We start from the raw sequence: 26,782 nt of genomic DNA on the forward strand, positions 1-26,782 counted from the left end.
CTATTTATCAATATCAGATCATTTACTGGTGTACACACATTACTGATTTAGTTATCCTATTTATCATTATCAGATCATTTACTGGTGTACACACATTACTGATTCAGTTATCCTATTTATCATTATCAGATCATTTACTGGTGTACACACATTACTCATTCAGTTATCCTATATATCATTATCAGATCATTTACTGGTGTATACACATTACTGATTCAGTTATCCTGTTTATCATTATCAGATCATTTACTGGTGTACACACATTACTGATTCAGTTATCCTATTTATCATTATCAGATCATTTACTGGTGTACACACATTACTGATTCAGTTATCCTATTTATCATTATCAGATCATTTACTGGTGTACACACATTACTGATTCAGTTATCCTGTTTATCATTATCAGATCATTTACTGGTGTATACACATTACTGATTCAGTTATCCTGTTTATCACTATCAGATCATTTACTGGTGTACACACATTACTGATTCAGTTATCCTATTTATCATTATCAGATCATTTACTGGTGTACATATATTACTGATTCAGTTATCCTGTTTATCATTATCAGATCATTTACTGGTGTATACACATTACTGATTCAGTTATCCTGTTTATCACTATCAGATCATTTACTGGTGTACACACATTACTGATTCAGTTATCCTATTTATCATGATCAGATCATTTACTGGTGTACACACATTACTGATTCAGTTATCCTATATATCATTATCAGATCATTTACTGGTGTACACACATTACTGATTCAGTTATCCTATTTATCACTATCAGATCATTTACTGGTGTACACACATTACTCATTCAGTTATCCTATTTATCATTATCAGATCATTTACTGGTGTACACACATTACTCATTCAGTTATCCTATTTATCACTATCAGATCATTTACTGGTGTACACACATTACTGATTCAGTTATCCTATTTATCATTATCAGATCATTTACTGGTGTACACTCATTACTCATTCAGTTATCCTATTTATCACTATCAGATCATTTACTGGTGTACACACATTACTGATTCAGTTATCCTATTTATCATTATCAGATCATTTACTGGTGTACACACATTACTGATTCAGTTATCCTGTTTATCATTATCAGATCATTTACTGGTGTACACACATTACTGATTCAGTTATCCTATTTATCATTATCAGATCATTTACTGGTGTACACACATTACTGATTCAGTTACCGTATATACTCTCCTATAAGTCGGTATTTTGGCAGTTAAATATTGGTCTTAAACTCTATGTCCGACTTATAGGCGAGTCATAAAGAGATTGGCACTTTTCTAGAGGCTAAAAGGTAGTATCTTATTTACATTTCCGCATGATTATCTAAGAAAATGTCTGGCCAGGATATATAAGATAATTTATGTATACTTAGATTATATATAAAAAGTACAAGTATTGACATATTTCATTAATTGTATTTTAATTGTTTAAGTGAGCATTACTTTTTTGTTTACTAATTTTAGATTGAATATCAGTGTCAGTTTGAAAAAATATTTATTGAATCCAGGTTATAAATCAATGGATTAACTTGAAATTGTCACCAGATTATGGCAAAAAAATTGTACCGATGTATAAGCAGGCCAATAGCAAATCCCATCAAAATAACGTCAAAAAATACAACCGACTTATAGGCGAGTATATACAGTATCTATTTATCATTATCAGATCATTTACTGGTGTACACACATTACTGATTCAGTTATCCTATTTATCATTATCAGATCATTTACTGGTGTACACACATTACTGATTCAGTTATCCTATTTATCATTATCAGATCATTTACTGGTGTACACACATTACTGATTCAGTTATCTATTTATCACTATCAGATCATTTACTGGTGTACACACATTACTGATTCAGTTATCCTATTTATCACTATCAGATCATTTACTGGTGTACACACATTACTGATTCAGTTATCCTATTTATCATTATCAGATCATTTACTGGTGTACACACATTACTCATTCAGTTATCCTATTTATCACTATCAGATCATTTACTGGTGTACACACATTACTCATTCAGTTATCCTATTTATCACTATCAGATCATTTACTGGTGTACACACATTACTGATTCAGTTATCCTATTTATCACTATCAGATCATTTACTGGTGTACACACATTACTGATTCAGTTATCCTATTTATCATTATCAGATCATTTACTGGTGTACACACATTACTCATTCAGTTATCCTATTTATCACTATCAGATCATTTACTGGTGTACACACATTACTGATTCAGTTATCCTATTTATCATTATCAGATCATTTACTGGTGTACACACATTACTCATTCAGTTATCCTATTTATCACTATCAGATCATTTACTGGTGTACACACATTACTGATTCAGTTATCCTATTTATCATTATCAGATCATTTACTGGTGTACACTCATTACTCATTCAGTTATCCTATTTATCACTATCAGATCATTTACTGGTGTACACACATTACTGATTCAGTTATCCTATTTATCATTATCAGATCATTTACTGGTGTACACACATTACTGATTCAGTTATCCTGTTTATCATTGTATCTAACTACATTGTATCTAACTACATTGTAAAACACTGTTATTATAACGAAATGCCAGGGACGGACAATTTTACTTATAAGTGTAATTCGTTACATCTCTCAAGTTTACAATATATAATAAAGTCACGGGGATTTAAGATCACTTCGCTGTAAGTGTCAATTCATTGTAAGCATGTTCATTATAACTGTGTTTTACTGTAAACAAACTGAAGATCAGCTCTCGAAGTGTCTCTTTCCATCCAGGTACAACATGTACTCTGAAATGTACAAAATAAATTCAAATTTAAAAAAATAAAAACTAGAAAGTTTTCTTTCTAAAGCATGATTATCTCATTGAATGAATTCAAAGAGGTAATGCATCTTTCTACATTATTAAAAACATGTGCAAAAAATATGGATCTTATGACAGCTAAATACATTTGTACATGTATCTGGCAAAATAGCAAGATTATAAGAGAAAAATGCTGACTTTCTTTCTCTAAAACCTAGCAATTAAAGCTACATGTACTGTGAAGATATCCAGATATCCTTCTAAGCAATTTCTTAAAGTGGGGACTTGATTTCGTGGCTGGAGAAAGTTTAGTTGTACATAAAGCATAAGAAATTTTTTTATTCCGTGGTGGTCATAAATTCATTGGTCTCTCCAAGCCTCCAAAACAACAGAAATTAGACCCCCACAAAAATTAGTGATTTCACAGTTCGTGAAATAAGAGGATGCAAATTCAAATTTACTCTTATTAAGCTAAACTTTCTGGTCCCATACCTGCGTAGGTTTTAGGCATGACAGTTGGTATGGTTGGCTCATGGCACTTGAAAGTGAAATGAAAATTGTTGCTGGTAGATCGAGTTCCATCGTCGGGGTCTATAACCTCCGCGTGGACGTGTATCTGTAAATTTGTATCCCGTGTAAATACAACCTGAAAGAGAACAAAAATTGGGAGCGGGTGTTGTGTCTTGGATCATCAATTGTTATTAAATAATGACATGCTTGTTTCTTTAGAAACAAGAAAGAACACAATTTTAACTGAAATGGAGATTTTATGAAGTTAGGAGAGAGTTAAAGACTTCTCAGCTCTGTAAAACATGTACTGCAACAAATATGTACAGAATTATCAATTTATCATCTTTATTGGAGTTACCATAAGTCCATAACACATGTATTGGTTGATCATGTATTTATGGACTTATGTAAAATTTTGATATGATTGGCTATTGTATTTATGGAGTACCCGTTCTGCAGGTATTTGAATGAATCACCTGACCACTTTTTTTCCTTTCAGAAGAAATGGACATGTCATTATTGGACAATCTACTTTCTAAAGAGATCTCAAAACATTTCAATCAAATGGAAAATTGTACCACTTCAAAGCACTCGATTGTCTATTGCCATTAAAGTTTTAACCAATTGAATTGTGAAGTCTGTACATGATTGCCTTAAGCCCTACCTGGGAGGACATCAACAGAAGAGACCTGATCTCTACAGACTTCAGAAAGGCAATATCATCCACTATCATCAGGCTGAAGTTCCTCGAAGAACTGAAAGAAATACTCACAAATATTTATCATTTTTAGACAATGGTTGCTTAAAATAAACTGGTGCTGAAAGCAAAGTGATTTTCATTCCCTGTACCTTTGAATTACATTTTAAATTATCAGATAAAGGAATTAAATTCAATTTATAACTAAGCAAAACTGTTCATCCCCCGTACTTGAATCATTATATGCCTGTTTTATTGTAAACAGGAAATTTGTAAAAATTGTCTCTCTGCAGGATTTTTATACTTCAGAAGTACAGATATATAAAAGTTTAGCTTTTTGCAATTAAAAATTATTAATTTTTCACATGAAATAAGTTTAGAAGTATTTGGCATACTGAACAACAGGAATAGATTAACTTTGGAATATAGGTCAGGCATACCCAAAATAAATCTCTGGGTATGAAATAATGAAGAGTTGATTTTCTCTGATGCATATGACAAGAAAACCTAAACTGAATTTGACATTGGAGATAGTCTTGTGAAAAGCTAACTGCATCAATAATGGAGCAATGTTGAACTTACCAATGGAGGGCAGCATTAGCCCAGGCTAATTCATAAGCTATCCTCATCAGGTACCCACCAAATATCTTGTTGTAAAGATTCCTGGCCTGGTGAACATAAAGCAGCTATTGTACTTACAAATACACGCTGGGAATAACAGTAGCAAGAAACAAAGTTTGCATATTTTACACTGTGATTCTATATCCAATGTTATTTCTTAGAGGTGTAAAAAATATGTTTTGAACTCTAAAATGTTTCTTCATCTGTTCACAATTTCTCAGTTTGAAATGAAAGTTTGTAGCTGTACTACATGTATTTTAATTGTAAGATATGTAGTAAATTACCTCCGGGAAACAAATGTGGAGATTTTTTAAGATTGTGTCCTCCATCCACACACTGTTTTCTGGCTTCACTCGATGACGAAATGTTTGGAAGCTACAATAATATGATAAATGAAGCATAGTACATTCATTTACACTTGCTGCACTCTCAATCATTTCTATATCTATTTGTGAATAACACGATGGCTTAAAGCCTAAGCCAACTTTAATATTTTAAAAATAATTTCTTTTGCAGACTTTGCTTATGTTCAAACTGTACATATCACTAAATGTAGAGGTATACACATCTTTGCACATTTACTAGTCTTAAAGTCAGTGACAGGGATTCTTACTTAGGATCCAGAGTCTGAAGAAACAGTTGGTGGATCATTTCTCTCTCTTCCTCACTGGGGTGGGTTTTAAGAAGATTTCTCTTTGCTTCTCCTTGTCTCACCAACTTATTTGCTAAAAATAGAATATAGATTGATTGTTCTTACAAGTAAATGTATCATCTGACTTGCTTTAAGGTTATAGTTTACACAAGATGAACTGTTACTTAAATTCATTGTACACCATACAGTCTATATACACTGGTCCTTAAACTGGCTTTCTTGGGTAGTGCAATTTCATTAGTTCTGTTTTATGCTATATGAACAAATTCAAATTCTCATAACAAAACAGAATTTTATCTTTGAATGTGCTTTCTTCACTAATATTAAATTAGTATTAAAAAAATTTATTAAAAAAATATTACATTAATATTACAGCTGAACACTACTCATAAATAGGCACTGTCACATAGGTACATACATGTATATATAAACCCTTGGATTTCGTTACACCCTATTGCACACTAGAAACTCATGGCTGGTCTGTAGTATTCTGTGTAGTATTCCTTTTGTGGTCTTAGATTTTTAAAGTAATGTATTAACTTGTATATTTGATGTACCTTTTCACCTAGCTTGGAAAAAAGTGCTTAAAATTTCATAATTTCATCGTGACAGAGTAGTAATGACAATGTATTATGTACATCCACATTCCTGAGACCTATACAGTGAAATATTTTGATCTGTTAAGAGGTCTGGTTTATGTAGGGGTTGTCGGTATAGAGATGATGAATGAGAAATATGGTGGACAATGTCTTTTATATGAGAAGTATTTAGCTTTATTAAGTACCTTCTCCAAGCTGAAATGTCTTTTCTTCCTCAGGAGTTTCTGGTTTCAATGGACATACAACTGCTGCCCTGTAAAGGGAAAAAGAGCTCAGTTGTATTTGTACTGAAATACTTCTTTTTAAAATTTCAATTCGCTTTTCATTCTCCTGAAACACTAATTTTTTGCAAAACAAATTTCTGCTACTTTGGGTAATTTTTTCCCCTTGAGCTTTTAAGCATGCAGATGGAGAGTTAATTACCTTTTCTTTATTTCTGGCAAAGAATACACAAGTATGAAATCAATTAATTTCTGCATTCTTTTTTTTTTCTCTGTCCAGCAACACATAACTTACTTTTTAGTTGCTGGATTTCTTGAAACCATCAGAAATTTAGCAATAAGTATGGTATTTAATGCAGAATTCACCTCCTGTAAGATAAAATAAACACTTACGGTAGTTTAGGCCTAGTTGATTAACATGCTATGTACTTTAACAAAAAATTATACTGACAGTCTTTCCTATTTATGACAGTATGATCATACTTGGCTTTCCATCAAAGAATACAAAAACCAACATTTCCTTATCTATTTGAAATTAGTTCCTTTGACTGACTCACCTTTCATCGTTTGTGAGAAGATCAAAAGATTAAAATTGAATTATGTTGCAACACTTACATAAAAGATTGAAATACTGTATATATGATAGTACAATAACTTTTCTTCGTTGACATTTTTTAAAAGTATTTACTGTATTATGAACTTTTAACTGAATGTGATTTTATAATAAAAACAAAAGAATCACCTGTTGTAGTTTCATTGTGACTTCCATTGAGGATTTTCCAACCCATGTGACGTTTCCCGTCATCTTGACATTTAAATCTGGCACAATGTCTGTCTGTTTCTCTGCATATATTTGGATTACATGTAGTTCAATTATGATCTTTATATTAATGTTTTAAGAATTTACTTTATTTTGATCAAATGGCACAACTTTTTTTTTATGGATGTATAAACTTTACAGGTTGTAATAAAGGTTTCAGTTTAAACTTTATTGTAATTTAACCCTAACCAACTCAAAATACAAAAATTAGAGTCTAATGTATACCAAGACTTTAAAAAATTAATCATTCCCTAAGAAACATCAAAATAGTTTGGGATATTTCATTTTCTGTAGATATTTACCTATCCTATCCACCAGAGCGGTTACTATGGATATTGCTGCTTTCTTCGACCTGTCCACCACAGTATGCTTATAACTAATGTAAACTGAAAGTACAAAATTACTTTACTGTATACAAGAAAAACATATACATGTACTATCATATGGCAAGCCTGATTTACTTCCATCTTAGTTCTATATACTTTTTAAAAACTTAAATAATAATTTATTTAATGATGTAATGAGCTTGCACACAAAGTGTTACAAAATAAAATGATTATCTGAATGTGTAATTACCTGCAAATGTGTCCAAATCTTCTAGAATTCTTCCAAATCGTACCCCTTTTAAGCTTGGATTGAGGTACTTCTGCCTGGCGACAACATCGGATAATGGAATAATGACCTCAGAATAACTGTCAGACATTCTACGGACAGGAAGTTCCGTTTGAGACTCTGCCACCGGCCCCAACTCAGTTTTACTGGACTCATCACTCACCCTGTAGTACAAATTCAACTTGAAATTTAAAAAGCTGCAATTTTGAAATCCTGTACATTTGTGATGACTGTTTTACACAGTCTACAAAAATTTTCTTTATTTAATGATATGAATATCTCTCTCTAAGTACGGACATTAAATGTTTTGCCGATACTGTAGAAGTACTTTTTTCCACGTGGTATTAATTTACGTTATGTACACGGTCACAAATTTTCTGCGGAAATTTGTCCAAGCGTACTTAATATAAATGTAAGGTATATAGTGACAATACAAAGATATAACTAGGGCTATATCAAGTAAAAAAACACAACTTATATACACAGATATAATTCATGCCATTTAGAATTACATTATTAGATGGGTAGAAATATATGTCCCATTTCACAGTGATCTTGAAATTTAAGATATAGAATTCATATCATTACATGCCATATCATTACCACCGACCTGTCCCCAGTCAACACTAGAACATATGGAAAGTTTCAGTCTGTAGAAATCCTTGAAATGTAGAAATATGTGCAAATAAGTAATTTTTCTGGTACTACTTTGTCCATATTTTGGAGTTGGGCCATGCAACTAATCATAGTTCATATATCCTTTTAGATAAGGGATCTTAAACAAAAATCTAACAAGATTTGTAACTGGCATTCATGTACAACTTAAGCACAAATATTTTTTCCCATGCTTGAAAGACAATAGTATCAACAATCTGATTAAAATCAGATCTTTGTTACCCTCCTGTACAGCGACCATCAGATTTTCAGAGGGTAACAAATTAAGATCTGATTTTAATCAGATTGAATAGAAATTGAAATTAAACTTTCCAAAAAACATTTCAAACTAATGGGAGGTACCAATGTCAGCAATGTGTCAGACATTTCTAGTTTTCAATTTTTATCAAATCATGATTTTACGCGATGTATATGTAATTTAGCATTTGTTAAATATCTCACCCAATTAATTTCTTAGTTCCTCCCACCAAATCTTTCAAAGACTCTCTTGCTGAAAAGAAAAATAAATATTTAAAACAAAATGTACATATACAGAATAAATAGAGACCACTTGGTCACAATTCTTCTTGAGTCAATTTGGCCCTGCTGTTCAACATATAAGGTTTTAAAGGATTTTTTCTCCATACTGTTCCCCTACCTACCCTCATAGGTCATATGACTTAATTGAACTTAAATCTACATAACACATGTAACATATGGATGCTTTCATTTTATATGTCTAACATAGCCTAGCTTTAAAAAATCTTTTTAATAAACTCAGAAATAATTAATATTTATACATGTAGTAGGTAAACATTCATTACACAAAATATAATCAGTTTTATCCCCAATTTTAGCCCCAGAGCCTGATTAAAGTCAAACCTTCACTATAGTTTCCTGGCATTTTGATTGTCACATGAGCATCAAAATAAAGAAGCTAATAAGTGGAAAGTTTGATTTTTATCAGATTGATTTCAGTCCTCCGTAAATTAACAGTCCATAATTCGATAAAAATTTGCATCCAAACAACTTGGAAATGTTTACTTATTATGATTGGCCAAACTTCTGAGATTTTTTTTGTAACATCTTATGTACTGGCTGGTATATTCACATGTTAAACTTTGAATCCCCATATTTTACCTCCAAGGTGCCAAGGTTGAATAAACTTGAATCAGCAATGCATGGAAATGCTTTCATATTCATATATTTACATTCCATATGTATTTTTCTTATAATGTCTTAAAAACTTCAATCTGCATTCATAAAAACATGGAATGGAGGGGTCAATACATGTACATTAAAAGTTTTTTTGACATCACAAGCACTAAACAAAGTTCAGGGGCAAAATAAATAAATAAATATCAAAAGCCAGGCTCAAGATAAACAGTTCCAACTTCTCCCTAAATTTAGCATATCAATTAGTGTGCACCATTTAAACAAGGTGGTGGTGATACAAGTGTTTTATTGGTCTATCATGAAATGAATTTAATTAATGTACATATAAGTATTAAACTGTAAATTTGATAGATTAAAGTAATTTAATATTTATTAATCAAATCTGAAATTACGCCATTTTGTTTTGCTATTGTTTTGTTTTGTTGCTTTGTTTACTTCCGGTCAGACAAGTAGCTGTCACCCCCTTGGTCATTGGGATAAACCCCAGTCATACAGTAATTCTGGTTACCAGGGTTCACACAACCAAAAAAGCGATAAAACAACCCACCCCCTGGAAAAACAAGTTGCACCTGCCAATCAAAATCTTGTTTTTCGCAGCCTTAAACCAATCAAATTAACGCTGGACTGTCTTTTAAATTCTGACCAATGAAATTGCCGTATTTTCATAAGATTAGGAAAGACCTACCATTTTAGCGTCACTTTCAAAAAATTTTTCAGTGCACACAGACCTTGTCAAAATTTTTCAGCCATTTGTTGCATATTTTTTATACCACCCCTCCCGCCCAACTTTAAGAACATGAGAGAAAGTGATTGAGTGAAAGTGATATGAGTGGTTAGTGTAGTGGAGATTTATCACATGATTTATATTTATAGATATTCAGTGTTCTGCAGTTTATTATGTTCATTATCGCTTATTATGTAATCTGCAGTTTCTATGTGTATTATTGGTTATTATGTAACACTGAAACATATTGATGTCTTACTAAAATAAATCATGTGTTCACCCAAACCATGGTCTTAGTCCTGCTTCTAAGTTGAAGATATAGAGATTAATAGGATATGTAATGTCCATCACTTCATGTCATAACATCAACATGGACTACTGTGCAGAAAATTTTCACAGTGCACTAATGTACATTATTATATTAAATAATTATTAGCAAAGCATTCCATGTTGTGGCTCACTGAACTTAAAAAATTTAAATATGGTCCATGATGTTCTTGAGAGATTTTTTTTCCCAATATATTCCCATACTTTAACATACGGCTTGATTTGAAGAAACATGGATCAATCTGTACAACCTGAGGATGCTTGCATATGTATTTCTTTAAATTATCATATGCTGATGTGTTCTTGACAAAACAAACTTGCATTTGCTAAAAATTTTCATTTCTGGAAAAGTAGTTCTCAAGTAGATGACCAAACCCTATTTTTTTCCTTCTTGTAAGAGGATGTTTCACTAGTTCATGAGAAGTCAACAATGGGAAAAATTTACAGATAATTAATAAAACCAGAAGTCTCTGTCGAGACTGAAGCTCTACTGGTTTGTACTTATAGCAAAGGAAGAGGAAAGTACTTAAGCAGTTGGGAATTGAAACTTTACACTAGCAAAAAAGAGAATAATGATCCTTGAATAATCATGTTCTTAGTGTTGTTTACTTGCATGCCACATTATATTATAATCAGATTAAAACTGAATTTGAAGTAGCATTTTGAAAGAATTTCACAGAAATTTCTATTTTTAGTAACAATGCCAACACTGTCCAAATCAAAAACCGATACACAGAAATATGTATCTTAGTGTAGTCTACTTATATGCAAAGTTATATTGAAATCAGACCAAAACTGTAGGAGGAGTAGCATTTTGAAAGAATTTCACAGAAATTTCTATTGTTAGTAACAACGCCAACACCGTTCGTCGAAATCAAAAACCGATACACAGAATTATGATCTTAAGTCTACTTGTGTGCCAAGTTATATTGAAATCAGACCAAAACTGTAGGAGGAGTAGCATTTTGAAAGAATTTCAAAGAAATTTCTATTTTTAGTAACAACGCCAACACTGTTCATCGAAATCAAAAACAGATACACAGAATTATGTATCTTAGTGTAGTCTACTTGTGTGCCAAGTTATATTGAAATCAGACCAAATTTGTAGGAGGAGTAGCATTTTGAAAGAATTTCACAGAAATTTCTATTTTTAGTAACAACGCCAACACTGTTCGTTGAAATCAAAAACCGATACTCAGAAATATGTATCTTAGTTAGTCTACTTATATGCAAAGTTATATTGAAATCAGACCAAAACTGTAGGAGGAGTAGCATTTTGAAAGAATTTCACAGAAATTTCTATTTTTAGTAACATGGAACACCGTTCATCGAAATCAAAAACCGATACACAGAATTATGTATCTTAGTGTAGTCTACTTGTGTGCCAAGTAATATTGAAATCAGACCAAATTTGTAAGAGGAGTAGCATTTTGAAAGAATTTCACAAAAATTTCTATTTTTAGTAACAACGCCAACACCGTTCGTTGAAATCAAAAACCGATACACGGAATTATGTATCTTAGTTTAGTCTACTTGTGTGCCAAGTTATATTGAAATTAATTTTTTATGCATAATCTGGTCTCTGACCAGTAGAGCTAAAAACAAACACAAGGGCACATATTTTCATCACACATCTATTGCAAGAGCTCACTTAAGACTTTGATCCTGTTGAACTAAAAAAATTAAAAATAAAATATATGCATGCTTAAAATGAAAAGGGGAAAATAGGCATGTTCTAAATTCTATTGAACTTAAAATTATTGAATTAAATACTCAAATCTTAATTTTATTTTATATATATTTAAACAATAAAATGCTTTCTTTGATTGTTATTACTGGAATTAATGTAAGCGTTAAGTAAGTGTTAACATAAGCGGGTTATGTAAATTTTTTACGCAATAGCTGCGACCATTAATTCCAGTAATAACATTACAGAGAAAGACATTTTATTGTTTATATTTATATCTGTTTAAATGATCATTTAAAGTAAGCTTAAAAAGATTAATTATTGTATTAATAAGGCGAACGTCTTTATACGTTTCATTGATGGAACAGCCACTGATCAAGAAATCTGTACAGGCGACATGCCTAATGTAGTTCATGCAGTGATTAACGCAATGGGTTTTCTTAAGAAATAAAGGAGAAAATATTCAGTGGATGTAAATATTATGATATTAATAAATATAAATTCAAAGCTTGTTAGTTGTTATTGTAGAATTGTATTTTCTAACACATTATCAGTTAAACAATTACCTGCAACAATTGTAGTCACATGACGTTTCTCAAAAACAGATTTCGATACTCCTTTTAATTTTATGCATTTTCCCCACATCAATTTGTGGCAATATGAATTAACTGCATTGCTGCAAAAGAGAAATGTATATATTGCATGTAAGAAATTCATTTTTAATATCCCACACTCATGACAAACCCCTTACCTATGTTCAGAGAGTAATTCAAAAAAATTGATAATGACCTCAATGTTTGCATGTTAAAGTGATTCTGGTTCAGAGAGTAATAAAGAATTGAGGCAAAAAAAATTGATAATGAATACTTAAATGTTTGAATATGTTAAAGTCATTTGAAAAAAAAAATCATTTTCAAATCTGATTTTCTAGAGATACTATAGCTAGAGGTTGTGGAATGCAATTCAAGTGATATTCAATATAAACATTATGACTATACATAAATAACATTAAATGAAACAAATACTGTTAACCAACTTTTATTCGTGTGCGAGAAATATTCCCGAGTTTCAAACTGACAAATCCTAAATATAAGATGATGCAAAAATAATTGATTCAAGTGCTCTGACCACTGAGTTATCCGGGCCGTTTAACGTTCTGTAGTAGGAAAAGTTGAATTAAATTAATAATTCCTGGCAGGGCCCTTGAACTAATGTCTTCAAATCGAAGACTGTTAAGGAGGGAGGATTGTAGAAAATTAGGATTTACAGTGGATATCGGCCTGGATAGCTCAGTGGATAGAGCACCTGACTAGTAATACAGGGGTCCCGGGGTTCGATTCCCGGTCCAGCCATACGTTTTCTTCGTGCATTTCTCCTTTCCTACTACAGGATGTTAGAATGAAAATCCCTTTATCAAAAGGCAATCTTTGGGTAAGTTTGAGCTAGAACGGACCCATGGGAGAAAAATTGAATTTTGAAAAGAATTTTACAGAAAGTGGACAAATCAAACTAAATTGGTCTTACTGAAAATATTGCTAATACAGGGCAAAGGGGCGGCTCTGGCCACGCCGCCCCAATAATTTTCAAAAAAAAAAAAAAAAAAAAAATAGTGAGATTGTTTTTCTTTTTAAAATGATTTTTTTAAACGGCGAAATCTGCTCATTGAAGCGGCGAGTATAGCGGCATTCTGCATGTTCTGTGGTCAATGGAGCGGCAAAGTGTGTACAAGCTATTGTTTACACAGACGTCAAACGGGATATACATGCATGTCTATATATACCTGTACCTGGCGTGTGTACACAACAGGGTAGTCATTATGATTGCTGTAAGTGCGGGTTTGCTACAAATTGTTCATTGTCCAATTAATTGGTCGATCGATGTTTGGAAGCTTTGATGATTCAACATGATTGCAAGTCATTAAACAATTATCGAAAATATTACAACGTATGAGCATATTAATTAAAAAAACTGAAAATTAGTTAAAATCACTGTCTAAAACAACTTGAGATGATTTTTTTTTAATATTATTACACTTATTCTACATTTCAATTTCAAAAATGGCCGGATTAAAAGGTATTAATCAACCTGTTAATTTTAAATTTCCTAGTAAGCGTTCTTTCGGCAAGCTACAGTGCCACCCATTGAAAAAACTGTATATTCATTCAACCCCACTTGGTTTAAACAATACGCATGGTTACATTATGAAGTAAGTACATTAAAAGATATATATTTTTTATGATCTTTTCAATGATATTTTGAAAGGATACAAATTTTAATATATTGATTGTGTTGAACATTTTCTGCTTTGCGTCGAGTAAAGACTTAGTGCTATATGTAAAACATCATTTATAACACAATGTTTTGAACATTTTGGCAGTTGTAATGACTTTGTGTCAGCACGGGAGAAGCTTCATTTTTGGACGCTTTTAAAGTGCAGTGACATTGTGTATTATTTAATGAACAGATTTCATTTATGTAGTGTTTATTAGTGCTTATTAATTGATTATTTTAAAGATAAGTATATATGCATCTCAAAATAATATTTATTCAACTACGTGCTTCTCGTATGTGCTTATGACATGACGTAAATAAAATCATATAAAACGATTTTGTTTTTTTTAATCAGGTGGAGTCTTTGAAACATTGACAGAATGGGAAAATATATCAATATACTGGTAGAAATTTGAATTTAAGTAAAAACACATGCAGTTACCCCCCCCCCCTTTTTCAATCAGCCTCCCCAATGTAATATACTTGCCGACGCCCCTGTAATAGTATATTGCAAATCAAATTTGAACGGTACCTTATAAAAATGCAGTTCCGTCTTGTGAACATCTTTAATAAATATGAGAGATTCTAGTTCTTACAGTCTGTTGAATAACATTATTAATGATTGAAGATGAGTGACAGATGACTTTTCAATGTGTAGTCTACACCGGATATTGATAGAATGTAAATAATTTTAGGTGCGTTTCAATTGGCCCTTAGAGTTCCGGAAATTTTCTGCTTTGAAATAAAATTGTTGATATATGTTTTACAATTATTATAGAAAAAAAATCTTATTTTTACATTACTGATAAATTTGCAAAATTTGAAATTGGAATTTAATAAGAATATTTAATGCAAGCTAAAACATAAATGAAAATTATTTATCTGTTTTATGCGTCACTGGTTTTAATAAATTTAATAGATCTTAAAATTACAAATGAATCTCTTTTTATTCATAGAAATGCAAAAACTCCAAAACAGAAAATAAAAAACTGCTAAAGTGACATATAATGAAGGCTATTGAGACTGTAAAAATATCATCCTTGAACTTTCTACTGACTTATCTGCCCTTGTCTCTCAGCTGAGTGCATTAACTTCTATTACTGCGCTTGCGCCAAATATACTTCCAGGCATTCATCGTTGAACGTGAAAGTTTTGTTCATCAACATTCTTTCATGGCTAGCGAACAATCAGCTCTTCTTTTAAGAAAACAATTGGCTGGTAAGAGTTCATTTTCCCCGAATTATTTATAACTATACAGAAATGTTGGTCATTTCTTTAAAGCTGAAAGTTAATCACCCCCCTTCCTTTATCGACTGCTCACAACAACTCGATACTTCATGTACTTCGTCATACATGAATAACCAATCTTAAAGAAAACAAGCGTGTTTATTTTTTTGGAAATGAAAATGTGACTTTGAACAGTGTTTTAGGTTTTATAATGTAGATTATCGAATATTTCAAGGATTTTTTTTACGTAAGTAAAAAGTGGGATACAGATTAACATGTCCTCAGGTTGTTGTGTTGAACGATTTACTGGCTGTACTATGCAAGGCCATTTATTATATATAAGAAAAAGATATGTCTATTTGCATAAGACATGCATTCATTAATGATTTAATCAAATAGAAATACAATTTCAGAATCACAGAGGAATGTGAATAATAAAAAAAATTATGCTATAAAAAAGTAATTAACCATGTTAACAGAAATGAATAAAAGTTCCATGTTATAATGATGATGCTTCAGATTGAATATTGTCAGTTTTGCCAGTTGGTTTTGCCAAAATTGTATTTTCTATTTGAGAAAGAAAATGTTGATTTAACATTTATTTTTAAAATTAAAAAAAAAAGATTTGTTTGTGAAACACTGATGCCCCCCAATAGCAGCTTATGGTGAGGGTTGAACTTTCTCAGATGCAAGTCAAAATCCAAGTTCAAGGTAAAAAGGTCAAAATTGTTGGTATCCAAAGAAAGGTCTTCGCACACAAAAAACACCTGTGAAATATGTAACTTTACGATGAACTGTTCAAAGGATATTTTAAAGATTATTGTTTGTAAGTGAGCAAATTCTAAGGTCAAGGTAAAAAAAAAATATATACCAATTGAAAGGTCTTGTCACAACAAGTACACATGTGAAGTGTGAAAGCTCTAGCACCAATTATTAAAAAATTATAGTCAAGGATAAAGTTTGGAAATTATTTGTTAAAGTGGGTCAATTTTCATGGTCAATGTCATTAGGTCAAATTTAGTGAAACCCGAAGAAAGGTCTTTTTGCAAGGAATGCACCTGTAATATATGAAAATCATAGCCCCATCCACTTGAAAGTTATGGGCAAGGTCAGTGATGTTGCAGACAAACATACAGACAGACGGACGAACTGAGCAAAAACTATATACCCCCAAATCTTTGATTATGAGAGCATAAAAATTTGATTTTAATAGTCTTTATTGCATACACCAGGAAAGTATATTTGAAAAAAATGATATTTCATTATATTTCATTTTATTTGTTAATGTTTCAAATTAATCCTCGTTGCATCACAATACACTGTGTTTAGTTACACCTGTAGTTATAATATAATTAATTATAAACATTTAATAATTGTACTTAGAGTGTATTATTCTTGTTAATATGTATGACTTAATATATAGTTTTTAACTTTGTCTTCTAAGATTTGAACAAAAATCCAGTAGAAGGATTTTCAGCAGGCCTTATAGATGACGAAGACTTATACAAATGGGAGGTAGTCATAATTGGGCCACAGGATACCCCATAGTAAGTACAAAAATACCTGGACTAATTCATTTACATTTTTATAATCTTTTAATATTAAAATGAAACACTTAAACTGGTATAGACTTTTTCAAATGAATTTATATTTGGCTGCTATGTGTTCTTTTAATTTTATGTCAAAATTTAAAAGCAGTAAAGAAAGAATATACCTTTCAATGAAATAAACCAGAGAGATGGAAAAGAATCCAAGAAATTTGATGTAGTCTCATAACAAATTCTTGTCGTATGTGATCATAATGTGTATTTTAAAATTCAATTGAATGAAGTTCTGAATCAGAAACAATGCCATGGGATGAACAACATTTGCTCCAATTTTCAGTGAAGGAGGATTCTTTAAAGCCCACCTCCTGTTTCCAAAGGAATACCCTCATAGACCTCCAAAAATGGTCTTCAAGTCGGATATTTGGCATCCAAACAGTAAGTCTCCTGGTAGTTTAGAACCCAGTTAAACATTGTACAACACCCATGTTTATTGGAAAGATTCCCAGCACTGCCATGTTCAGGAATGAATACTGTATTTACTTCAGTTTCTTTAAAACAAAAAAGTGTAAACTTTGCTGTAAAAGATGCTAGTCTATAATTTGCAGTCTGAAATGTTGTACGAGGGGTGATCAAAAAGTACGCAAACTATCTCTATATCAACAAAACCACAATTCAGATCAGAATGAAATTCGGTACACACATAGCCATACACAAGGTCTATAATTAGCATATGCTGATTAAAGTTTCTCCTTGTTTGTGACGTCACAATGTGAAAATGACGTCACTATTTCAGTCACTTGTGATAAAAAATGTTAAGGACTGTACAAATGTAATATAGAAACTGCATATAATAATTTGTACACAGTTTATAGAGATAAATGAGTTCCTATAAATTTTTTTTAAACAGTGAAAAAGTGAAAAGTGTATTTTTAATTAAGCAATTTGCTATCAAAGACCTCCAATTAGCACTTTTGTTGAATATTTGAACAATGATAAAGTTTACTTTAGATTTTAAACATATTAGATATGATAAAAAGGATGCACCCTATCCATAAGGTCTTTACAGAAGATTTGAATGGTTCGCCATGCTTATTTTTGGAAAGGATGTTATTATCCACTCATTCTGTTGCCGAGATATGACCATTTCTGACAAATGAACTGTTCTTGTCATAAAAATTAACTCACATGGAAAGAAATATAAAAGGAAAAATCTGAAATGTTGTGCGCAGAACGATGGTTGATGTGCATTGAATGTAAAATTAAAAATTAACCTGTATATTGAATGTGTTAATAATATCTCATTGAAAATTCCCTGTGTATGAACTTTAGAGGCTCAGTGTTACAAGTAGGATTGAGAATTTCATAATGAACATATTCCTTGTAAATTCAATTTATGTTTTAATTAGCATGTAGCTATAATTCAGTTAGATCAAATAAAACTCCTACTTCTGGATCTACAAACTGTTATTGTTAATTCAGTTTGCGATAAAAATATTTGTAATATGAATGTGAAAACCTGTTAACAAGTGTACAGTAATTATCAAGCAATAATAAGGAACAAATATCTTTCTCTGAGTGTAAAAAGGTGAGAAAATCTAATTGCATTTAAGAAGTAGGCCTGAAGTATCTTTCTCTTGATTTAGCTTTCCTGAACTGTAAACACAAGAGCTTTTCGGATCACCCATTGTCAAGGGACTGTTTGGCCTTCTGTACATAAACATAATATAGTTTCTACTTCTTATCTATCACTTTGTCAGTTTGAATTAAGATAGTACAAAACATTTTTTAATTTCAGTTGGTCCTGATGGAGTGGTGTGCATTTCTATCCTTCATGAGCCAGGTGATGATAAATATGGCTATGAAACAGCCTCAGAACGTTGGTTACCTGTACATACTGTGGAAACTATTTTAGTCAGTGTAATATCCATGATTTCTGATCCCAATGATGAATCACCAGCCAATGTGGATGCAGCTGTAAGTACAAGGGCAGTGAACAACAGGTCTATGGTATTAAAACAAACCACTGTCACAATATATTCTAAAATTATCTGTTATACCTGTACCTAGTTAACATTTGATTAAATGTCAAGCATTCTGAATTTATAAAATCATTTAATAGTTTCTATTTTTCCAGTAATTACTTCTAGTAGTTCAGTTTTAGAAAAGTTAGAGTAAATGAACATAGTGCTACATTTCAATATTATGAAGACTGAAGAGCATTTCAATTTTTTGAAATCAACACCCAAATTTATGTTTTTAGCTCACCAGAGCTTAAAGGCTAAAGTAAACTTTTCTGATCACCTGTTGTCCAGTGTCTATCTCTCTAGGTGTCAGTCTGTCTGTAAACTTAGCAAATTTACATTATTTTGTAAAGCCAATTTAAACCAAATTTCACACAAAATTCCTGAGCTAAAGGGATTCAAAGTTGTTCAAATAAAGGGCCAAATCCCCTTCCATGGAGAGGTAACCAAGAAAAGATATGATAAGTAGGTACATAAAAAAAGATCTCTCAAGAACCACTTGGCCAGAAAAGGTTAAACTTAGTAGTACATGTATATAGAAGTTTGCTAGGGTAATTTAGATTCTAAAATGTTAAAATCATGGTAGATGAGGGAGGGTAGGGTCGGGCCACCATAGGGGATCACAGTTTAACATATGACCGTATAAGAAAGTAAATTTACCTGATTATAAGAATTTTCTCGAGAACCATAATTTAAGGAACATTAATTTGCAAACATTCCCAAGTTTTGTGGATTCATTTACCTGGGTTAGAGTCAGCTAAAATCAGCATCAAGTTCGTCATAATCATCACAATAAGGCCATTTTAGTTAGACATTGTATTAATATTGAAGCATTCTATGCTGTGTTGATACACAGACCCCTTTTACAAAGTTTTGGTAGGGCCATAATTTTTCATAGAGATATAAAAATATCTTTAAAAAACTGTAACACATACTCAGGTGAGTTTTGTAGTCTTTATGCCTTATGGGCCCAAAATTGGAAAATAAAATTATCTTATCTTATCTTATCTTGTAGTCTATGTCCCCTTTATGTTTTTTTTTTTTTTTGTGTTTGGTGTTAATGTCTTTGTTTTCAATATTACTCTATGGTTTGTAGAAAATGTGGAGAGAACAACCAGAAGACTTCAAAAAACGTGTGGCACGGTGTGTCAGAAAAAGTCAAGATGAATTTTCATAGAAAACATTCAGGTAAGAGTGAATGCCATGTTGCAAGTATCCCTGTCATTGTTTTATTTAGAGATCTTATGTTTTTTTTTCATTATGTGCCAATTTATGTTACATGACATGTGCCATTTTCCTGAATAAACAAACAAACAAAGATTCAAGCTAGGGGTGGGACGATATACCGATACACCGATACATATCGATATTTTCCTCTAAGATGCGGTTTACGATACAAGCATTCAAATATCGGTACGAAACGATACACGAACGACCTATCCAAAATTGAAAATGAAAGTACATGTCCTCGGAAAATGGCGGCTCGTAGTCGTACGAAGCGAAAAGATGATGTTGATTATTGAAAACACACTTTAGAAGTAAGAAGTCGTTGTTTAGGGGTAAAATGTTTTCACTTTTAACCACTGGGAAGATTGGACAAGAAAAGTTGTATGTAATGCGTGCCTACACAGAAAGCATCGTTTCCAGAGTATTTGATATTATTAATTGTTAGTCCATCTCATATTTTTTTTGTAATCTCAGCTTTGCTACAGACTTTCAGCAATTAATAAAAATGTAAATGTGATGTTTTTAAATGAATTTTAGTCAGTGTTCTCTGATGAACTACTCAACTATTTGTAAACAACTTCATAAAAGGAATTTGTAATAATAATATGTACATGTATTATTGTTTTTATAAAGTTTTAGTGAATGATATTGATGAACTTCCAAGTATTAATTTCAAAGCACACATGATTTTATATAAAATAATTTGTTGATTTATGTCAAGGCAAAAAATGAAATAAAATACTTATTCTTTTGAATAGTTTTATAATTTATCATGTTGATTGAATGATAAGACAAGAAATGAAATAAAATACTAATTTTTTAAAATAGTTTTATAATTTATCAAAATATCGAGATATGTATAGTATCGTGCCAATATATAGGAGATAAATCTTTAAAAATCTTGTATCGTCCCACCCCTAATTCAAGCCATGTTCTTTTTGCCACATCTGGACATGTAGGAAGTCATATTACAGTAATCACCCTTTAAGGAAATTTTTACTACATTTTTTATATAAACTGTATAGAAACTAGAGTTGGAAAAAGCAAATTAAAGTCAGCAGTTTATCTTTTGCATTGCTTGCAAACAGAATGAAAAATCTTTTGATTCAGAATTAAATTTTTAATCACCATTTGATAATGCTAACGTTTAAAAATGTTTGAACTCAGAATAAAAATATTGGTAGGTAGATGGGAATTTTTTTTTTCCCAGACAATTCCAAGATCAATGTTAAATTTTCAAATTTTATATAATTGAATGCATAAATTAAAATTAATGGTTTTCTGGAGTGAGGCAATTTTTAGCCAGTCCTTTGGGAGGGGACAAAATAATCTTTTAAAGATGGCTTAACATTTCTCTCACTTGGGTATTTTGTGAAACAACATTTTAGCTCAGCTGGAACAAAGATCAAATGAGTCATTCTGATCAAACTTTGTCCACTGTCTTTCACACTTTCATTCTCACCAGAAGCCCTAGGCCAGTTTTAACCAAACTTGGCAAAAAGTCTTTTCAAGAGTTGTAGAGTCAGAAAAGATGAAAATTATATGAAAGATTCATTTAATGAGTGAATTCAATTTTGTTTCAGTTGTGTCTGTGAGGGTAGAGTGTTTTTTCAAAGTAGGTTGTGGCCATAATTTGGGATCAGCATAAACTGGGGTAAATAGGAATAGTTAGGGGAAAAGTATCTTCTTAAGAACAGCAAAGCCATAGGCAGTCATACAGTGGGAAATCAAAGTTTTACATTGGAATATATGGGGTGAAATCTGCTGATGAAAAAAGGCGGGGTTTAGTGACTTAAAAGTGTTGTGGCCCATGGGCCTCTAGTTTAGAGGTAGGCTACAATGAGAATTTTAGTTGTATTCAAAGCTATACATGTATATGAAGTTAAACTTTCTGTATTTTGATCAGAATTTTTAGAAATGTACTTTTTGAATCTACAAAATTGTTTAAATATTAATAATTCCAATCTTAATTTTATTTATCGATTCCTTGTGTTTTGATTGGGCGAGAACAAATTCAAGGAAAAGTTTACATATCGATGAATTTTTCAACCAGAACTACTTTCTTGACTGTTGTAAAAACAATGAAAACATACTTCTAGTCCGTTTTAGCTAAATTATGATTACAAAAAACTTATAATAAAAAATGAATGAATCAAAAAGAGATAAACAGGACTGACAGACGGGAATATTATGTTTATGTCACTGTCGGATCACGAGTGTGAATTTTTGAAATCGCTGATCATGCTGTCATTTTCTCGACGTTCCATATCAGCTCAGTTGGTATCGTAATGTGATAGGGAAAAGAAACGTACCTCGGGCTCTTGCCTTTTCAGCATCAAATTCATATATTTACATCCTACAGTCCCATGTGTCTCCCTAAATCTTTAAACGAACCTCAGAGCAAATCGAGGACGTCGTGGTCTTCAACTTTCGTCATGACGTCAACATGGCATTTGGTCAAGGACGAATTATTTTGGAGAATACGCGTATTTACGATATTTGTTGACTTAAACAACATTCAATGAGTTTTTATAAGTTTAATTATTGATTGTTTTGACAAATAAAGTTGGATTTTATCTATATTCATCTTGTATACGTTTCTTTGAGGCATAAAGTATTCCTACGCTGGACAAAATAACGGATTGTATGGCGGCCTCAAAGAGAAATAATTTTAATAATTAAGAAAATTCGTAATTGGAATTATAAGAATTAAACGCTTTTTGAGAATTTTATCGATGTGTATTCAAAGCTATTTATCACAAACTTTACATAAAAGTGCTTCGCACTTTTATTCAGTTTTTTAGAAATGTACTTACACATCGATAAATTCTGAAAAAAGAACGTTTAATCCTATAATACATGTAGCTACATATTATAGTGTTTATTATCTTTTTATTTCAGCATTTCATCAAACTCTTTACATCCCTGTGATCATTTCCTTTCTCATGAAGACTTTGGGAGAGTTGTTGGTTTAATTTCATACAGAGTTTCAATACCATTTTTATATGCAATTCATTCAAGCTATATGTTGGCATTTTCATAGTGTGAAAGTTCTGATTTCTAAAATTATTTCGAATGCTTTGTAAATGTAAATGTAAACTACTACTTTTATGAGATTTGAATTAAGTAATGTACAAGTAAAAGTAAGTAAGTGAAATACAAACCTATGCTGGTAAACAATATCCAAAGACTGTTGTGTATCCATGGATTTAAATTAACTGAATATGAATTTTATTTATCTTAAAAAAATGTATATAGAATGAATCTACAATTTTAATATTTGAAAATAGCATTGAGATCAATGTTTCTAAATCTGACCCAGTGCACCTATTCGTATTAAATATGAAAGGAGCATTGTAATTAATTGTGCACAACTTTATTGGTTATTTTGAGTGAGAGATTCTGTAAGTGCTAATAGACTCAAATGTATAGAAATGCTTGAAAGAATTATTATACATATGTATCTATTTGTATTCATCTCAAGCTACCATGCTACAAGTACAGGGCTAAACCCCTTCTCATGTCCAGGAAAAATAAAACACTATATATACAGAATGCAGTGGTAGTATAAGTCTTGATAAATTTGTTTGAAGAATCAAATATAGTACAATGTATAAAAATAGAAGTGTGAAATTTTATTTTTACTCCTTTTGTTTTCTTTTTGAAATGAGGAAGATGAAAAAATGAGATGTTGAACCTAAGTTAAATAATGTTTTTAAATACTAAGGTTCACTAAATATAACACAAAGTAACAGCTGAGAAGCAAACCTGTGATTATATCTTGAGATAGTGCTTTATTTTGAGAATGATTGTCTCTACAGCACAATAAGAACCCACGGTTTTATGTTTTAATATTTGTTGTCCATAAGAATCTTGTGTTGCATTTATGAAAACATATCTCTTTTTTATTTAGAATCTGAAATTCATAAATTCCAAAGTAAATGTACAAATATATTTTTCTTGAGTTCTTGAACCTGCAAGGGATTTTTTTTCTATGTATAGATAAATTGCTTTTGTTTCCTTCAATATTATTACAGTAACTTGTGTTACATGTATGTATGTATGAGTTTTATTTGTTCACTTGATATTTATTAATACAATAATATCTTCTTATTTGTTGATAATAGCCTCTTATTTGTTGCTATTGTTCTGCCTTAGAAGCTTACAATATTGATAAAAATTCTAATTTGGTATACATAAATAGTTACATTTACATGTGTATACTGTTCCCTATGTACATATAAACTGTAAAGAAATGAAGTGACTTTTCCCATCCAAAGTTGAAGAATATAAGATCTGCAATGCAATGAAATATGTATTCACTTAAGAACCTTAATCCTTTGTTTGCCCATGGGGTTTTACAACTATCAAATTAAGTGCACAGGTTTTGAATGTACATTGTATGTAAGATATATTTGTCTCAGGTAAATAAAATTCCTGTGTTGTAAAACGGATTCTTCTTGTGATTCAGTCTCGAACTTAAAAAAAAGATTTATAAAGAAGACTATGGAGGGAATGAAGTTGTCTCCCTCTATCAGTTCTTTAAAAGATAAACATTGAACGATCATCATATTATAATGATGTAAAGCAGTACTTCCAATGTACATGTGCCTATAGTTATTTAATATTGAATGCATTTTTTTCTAGTACATGTATATCCTTCCTGGTGTGGAGCTTCTCTTAAAAAAAAATAGAGTATGTGCATTCTGAGATAAAAATTCAATGTCATTACACATACATGTATATACAGTATAATTAAATGTGATTAGCATTTGCTTGAGGGAAATTTCTACTTAAACTCTATGTAATCAGCAAGTTTTGCAGTATATATTTAGTTATATATGTCCATATTACTGATTATCTTCTAAATTGTGGATTTAGGAGTTGTTGCTCTGTCCTGTCCATCTGCTTATCTGTTTGTTAATCTTGACCTTCACCTAGCTAGCACTTGGAGTTTGACCCATTTTGCATAAGAACTGGTCATAACTTGTAAAGTTGGTGCTAGGGCTTTCATACTTCACTTGTGCATTTATTGTGACAAGACCTTTCCTAGAGTAAAAATATTTTTGACCTTGACCTTAGAGTGGGATCTTTTTTTAGCTCATGATCTGATCTGGGTTGTCAGTCCATCTGTCTAGCTGTCTATCTGTTATCCTTTCACATTTTCAACTTTTTCTCAAGAACCACTAGGCCAATTTTAACCAAATTTGATACAAAGTATCCTTGGGTGTGAAGGGGAGTTTAAGTTATGAAAATAAAGGGCCAAGTCCCCTTGCATGGGGAGAAAATCAAGAAAAGACAAAAATAGGGTAGTATCATTAAAAAATCTGCTGTCTGATTTAACTTTGGGGTAGGGCAGGGCCATAATAGGGAATCCAAGTTTACATTGAAATATATGGGAAAATCTTTAAAAATTCTTTGAACCACTAGGCCAGCTAGAAATGCTGAAACTTTTGTGTAAGCATCCTGAAGTAGTGTGGATTCTAAATTGTCCAAATCATACAAAGCATCCAATCTATATCACAAAGGGGGTGTGTCAAATTTTTTGGGGAGACTTTTATTCTGTACTGGTATATTTTTGATGGAGACATAAAAAAATTTGACCTTGACCTTTGAGTTTTCCCTATTTTTTGGAAAATTTTAACCATGCATCGTCATAACTTTTGAATAGCTGGGGCTAGCTAAGACTTTTATATTTCAAATTTGCATTTCTTTTGACATTTCCTAGCTTTCCCTGGAAATTATTGATTTTGAAGACAAAAACTTTTAGTTGGTTCTTGGGCTTACATTATAGTATGATTGGGAAAAAAAATCTTGTGTGGAATTAGGCTGCATCCTGGGATTTGAATGTTGTAGTGTAGAACTTCCATATCCTGAATGTATCGATCTTTTCTCAGTTCCATTGGGTTTGAGATAGTGAGGTTTGACTGGGTGTTGCTAAAACGCGGAACGGAAAACGGAACGGAAAACGGAAAATTTTTGTCAAACGAATAACATAGATTCGATATGAATCACATAAAAGAGCAATATTCTTGTTGTAAAAATCATTTCTGATAAAAATTTATTGTAAACTATTATATATTCATGAGTCATACACACCCTCCGTGAAAAAAATGGTACTGAAAGAAATTCGACCCCCCCCCCCAACACACACACACACGAAATAGGATTTTCGTGTTTGGGCAAAGGAATATATGGGAAAATCTTTAATCCTTTTGCATAAGTGTTATTCCAGTTTGTTTACTTTAACTTTCATCAAGTACTTTCTATAAACCAATCTATGGTCTAACTTTTTAATGTCAAATTA

The 26,782-nt window shown here is 31.5% G+C and overlaps 2 protein-coding genes across 3 annotated transcripts; one reads left to right on the forward strand and one right to left on the reverse strand.

Moving 5' to 3' along the window:
* Positions 1 to 2,631: 2,631 nt before the first annotated feature.
* LOC134282080 (acyl-coenzyme A thioesterase 9, mitochondrial-like) lies at positions 2,632 to 15,100 on the reverse strand. Of its 2 annotated transcripts, none has more exons than XM_062764524.1 (14): positions 14,986 to 15,100; positions 12,749 to 12,858; positions 8,731 to 8,779; positions 7,579 to 7,778; positions 7,305 to 7,388; positions 6,925 to 7,025; positions 6,478 to 6,551; positions 6,147 to 6,214; positions 5,324 to 5,435; positions 4,995 to 5,085; positions 4,672 to 4,757; positions 4,057 to 4,147; positions 3,375 to 3,528; positions 2,632 to 2,868 (listed from the first exon to the last, which is right to left on the reverse strand). In XM_062764524.1, the coding sequence occupies exons 1-14, from the start codon at positions 15,015 to 15,017 to the stop codon at positions 2,825 to 2,827; spliced, it is 1,296 nt and encodes a 431-aa protein (XP_062620508.1). In that variant the 5' UTR covers positions 15,018 to 15,100; the 3' UTR covers positions 2,632 to 2,824. The 2 variants fall into 2 exon arrangements, with proteins under 2 accessions (XP_062620508.1, XP_062620509.1); XM_062764525.1 differs by having other exon boundaries at positions 15,050 to 15,094.
* A 426-nt stretch (positions 15,101 to 15,526) lies between these two features.
* Positions 15,527 to 24,925, forward strand: LOC134282081 (ubiquitin-conjugating enzyme E2 G1-like). The gene is made up of 6 exons (XM_062764526.1): positions 15,527 to 15,671; positions 17,125 to 17,227; positions 17,565 to 17,662; positions 19,023 to 19,201; positions 20,345 to 20,436; positions 23,377 to 24,925. The coding sequence occupies exons 1-5, from the start codon at positions 15,626 to 15,628 to the stop codon at positions 20,423 to 20,425; spliced, it is 507 nt and encodes a 168-aa protein (XP_062620510.1). The 5' UTR covers positions 15,527 to 15,625; the 3' UTR covers positions 20,426 to 20,436; positions 23,377 to 24,925.
* Positions 24,926 to 26,782: the final 1,857 nt, after the last annotated feature.

Source organism: Saccostrea cucullata, unplaced genomic scaffold (genome assembly GCF_032062105.1).
Source record: "Saccostrea cucullata isolate Sc308-1 unplaced genomic scaffold, CSIRO_AGI_Scuc_v1 ctg232, whole genome shotgun sequence".
NCBI lineage: Eukaryota > Metazoa > Mollusca > Bivalvia > Ostreida > Ostreidae > Saccostrea > Saccostrea cuccullata.